The sequence below is a fragment of the Sinocyclocheilus rhinocerous genome, unplaced genomic scaffold, assembly GCF_001515625.1.
Source record: "Sinocyclocheilus rhinocerous isolate Xijiao unplaced genomic scaffold, SAMN03320098_v1.1 scaffold1270, whole genome shotgun sequence".
Classification (NCBI taxonomy): Eukaryota; Metazoa; Chordata; class Actinopteri; order Cypriniformes; family Cyprinidae; genus Sinocyclocheilus; species Sinocyclocheilus rhinocerous.
Window position 1 is genome coordinate 311,168 of NW_015665029.1, and position 3,192 is coordinate 314,359.

The following is a 3,192-nucleotide window of genomic DNA, read 5'->3' on the forward strand; positions in this document are numbered from 1 at the left end:
AAAAAAAAAAGATAATATAGGATCCCACACGCACCCACAGTCACAAGCTGTTCTATGCCTGCAATGATGCGTGCACTCTCTTGGTCTCGACCCTTGTCCCCCCATTCATCCTCCTGAGGTTTATACAGGATATCCATCATCTCCTCATCTGTCACTGGCACTCCTGCACTCTCCGACTCCGGCTGCTCAGCTGCAGAAACCCAAATAACCCAATAAAAAAAAACCACTTGCTTAATTAAAACACAATGACCAAGTACCTTTATGTTAGAAATGGAGTAAACATACAAACTCAGAATATTTAGTGCAAAGACTGCTGATATGCAAATTTCATCTCAACTGAAAAAAAAAAAAAAAAAACACTGCAAGAAACATACATCGTGTATCTGGTTTAAGATAATGCTCGAGTGGTCAGAAGTACCATGTTCAGGAATAGCCTCCACGTCCCATGGACTCAGCTTTTCTGTCTCCCCATTGTCCCACCTGCAAAAACATGAAGATAAAAACCACTGCCAAATGACTAGGGTTGCAAAGGGGTGGAAAATTTCCGGAAACTTTCCAAAAATCCCTGGAAGATTCCAAAAAATCCTGGAAAGTTTCCAACATTTCTGGAATGTTTCCTAAATTTACTGGAAATTTTCCACCTTTTTGCAACTCTACAAATGACTAGAGCACACCATCCAATAATTCAGTTTGGGCTTACTTGACTTTGAAGCACTGAAAAAGGCTGTCGGGATATTCGGACTGATATGGTTCCTGACAAACTATGGTCCCAAACCACCAGGCGTCATCGATCACAGAGCGAAACCGATTACCTACAGAAAACAAAGCACGAAAACCAGGACAGACATGACTCAATATGAATCAAATTGAATTCTGATGCAGGCTACCAAAATAAACTCAATCGACTCTGTTCTCAGGTCATGACTCCAAACTTACTCGATGTCCACACTCTGTGCCGTGCCTCATCGTAGCTTTGACGCAGCACCAGAAAATCAATTACATCCGGCATATCATGATATCTAAGAAAAAATGGCACCAAAACATGTAATTTTGCTTAATCTACACCAAGATGCATCTTTGCCAATACAATTTAAATTTCAACTCATATCTTCCCAGCTTACTTTATTGAAAAGGATCGGTCTGTAATTTTGCCTATTCCAGGGTCAATCTGGGTCAGTTTCAGACAGCACAGGGTTGGAGGGCACACTTCATACTTGATCCCTGTTATTTTTACAAACTCTTGGTCCTGGTAAAAACAAATGATTTATGAGATTTTCAAAGCCAGACATGCTGAAAACATAAAAAGTTAGGCGAGTTGCATGTATTGTTTAAAAGCATGTTCAAGGTTAAATACAACAAACACAAGTGTATGGGAACTTAATCGTGTGAGACACTTCTGGGAGGTAATCATACAGATCATTTTGAAGATAAACTTTGGCTCAGGCATTTCAGATCATGACTGGTATTAGTTTAGTTATCAATGTATACATGCATAATGTTAAGATCAGATCAATGCAAAGTTTTTCAAAGCACTTATGAAGGGATGCATCTGATAAAATCAACTGTGTCAGAAAAAATGTTTTGATCTTACTCTTAACTCCATCTTCTTCCATGGCTGTCTGTCTGGGTTAATGGGGTACAGGTTAGTCCTGCAGGCTGCATCCACATATGCCTCATGACCCTGACGAAAATAGATGACCTGTGGACAGATACAAAAATAAATAAATAAACATTAAAAAGGCTTTTCATCTGATTAAGACATGAATCAGCTGTACATTAAAACAGATGAGATAAAAGAAAACTTATTCTGTACCTCGTCTCCCATTTGAGGGACGAAGGGGGACTTTCGGGGAATGACGTCAGTAATCCATGCTGAGGGACGGAACTCATTCGAGATTTCTCTATTAATGGGCAGTCTCGGTTTTGGTTGCTAAGGACAACACATAAAAAATAAAAAAAAAGGGCATTTAAACTCCCATTTCCAAACCATTTTTTCCCCAACACAGGCCTAAATTAAGTGCTTATTATTTATTCACTTTTTAACACCATGCCAGCATCAAGGCTATTTTCATGGCGATCTCTGAATTATACAAGGTATACAATTCTAAATTAAGCGCTAGCCAATAATAAAAATGTCTCTCCAGAGTTACAACTAGGAATTTGAGGAAACCAAAACTCGGGCGGGGAGGGGTGGGCTACTTAAGTACCAAGGGGATAAACTTTAAACGGACCATATAAGAATTTGTAATAGTGACAGTAATGGCTGTGCTGCGCACCTTTGGTGTTTTGCTTTTGGCTTTCTTGTGCTTTTGGGGTGAAGACACCTGTTCCTCTTCATCTATGGTTTGCTCCTCATCTGCTACATCATCTTCCTCATCCTCTTCCTCAGAGCTGCTGATCCTGCGGCTTGCACGCCACCGAGACGATGGAGACGCAGTTGGTCGCAAACTTATTCCTGCATCTGCCATCCAGTCGGAATAATCACTGGAGGAGTGACTTTAATTATGAACAAAGAGACGTAAATATTTCCTCATGAACATGTTAAAGATGACTAGTGGTCGACCGATATATCGGCCGATATCTGCCATTTTTCAAATATCGACATCGGCTGATAAGTTTTTCTGTTTGGCCGCTGTGTTTCGAGGCGGGACTTTTATTTTGACGGCGCAGAGAACGGCTGCGGCAGCGCCTGAGCACACAGTGCTCACATTCTCCCTCTTGTTCGCGTTGTCATTCAGTTCTGTCTAATACGGATAGAAGTCTATCTAATAATCAGATAGAACTGTTAAACAAAGGAATTAAAATGTATACAAAAAAGTATTATAACGATTGCTTTAATCGTTTGTGTGCATTGGGCATAAAGGCAAACATTATAATACTTTCTCGTTTGCCGTCAGCATTCCGCAAATACGCATTTATATAATTTAAACAAATCTTTGAATGACTAACGAACATTTAATTTCGCAAACCTTGCAGACTTAAGCCCCGTTCACACCAAGAACGATAACTATAAAGATAACTATAAAGATAACGATATTAGCGTCCACACCAGCGAACGATATCGTCTGTTTGTTCTAAGCGCACATGCGTCTGCCGCTTTAAATTCTTGAGCTCGTTACAGCAGGATGGATTCTGATTGGCTGTCAGTGTTTTATCGTTCATCAGCTGGAAAAAAATCGTTTTGAAAGTGAT

The 3,192-nt window shown here is 40.0% G+C and overlaps 1 protein-coding gene across 4 annotated transcripts in view; it reads right to left on the reverse strand.

Moving 5' to 3' along the window:
• brwd1 (bromodomain and WD repeat domain containing 1) overlaps positions 1–3,192 on the reverse strand; it is a 40,560-nt gene that overhangs the window by 10,325 nt on the left and 27,043 nt on the right. For all 4 annotated transcript variants that reach the window (XM_016541952.1, XM_016541953.1, XM_016541955.1 and 1 more), the window contains 8 exons: positions 2,277–2,496; positions 1,814–1,930; positions 1,592–1,699; positions 1,122–1,246; positions 937–1,019; positions 701–812; positions 419–480; positions 35–190 (listed from right to left, as the gene is read on the reverse strand). In XM_016541952.1, coding sequence (XP_016397438.1) covers positions 35–190; positions 419–480; positions 701–812; positions 937–1,019; positions 1,122–1,246; positions 1,592–1,699; positions 1,814–1,930; positions 2,277–2,496 — 983 coding nt within the window. The remainder of the gene's footprint in view (positions 1–34; positions 191–418; positions 481–700; positions 813–936; positions 1,020–1,121; positions 1,247–1,591; positions 1,700–1,813; positions 1,931–2,276; positions 2,497–3,192) is intronic.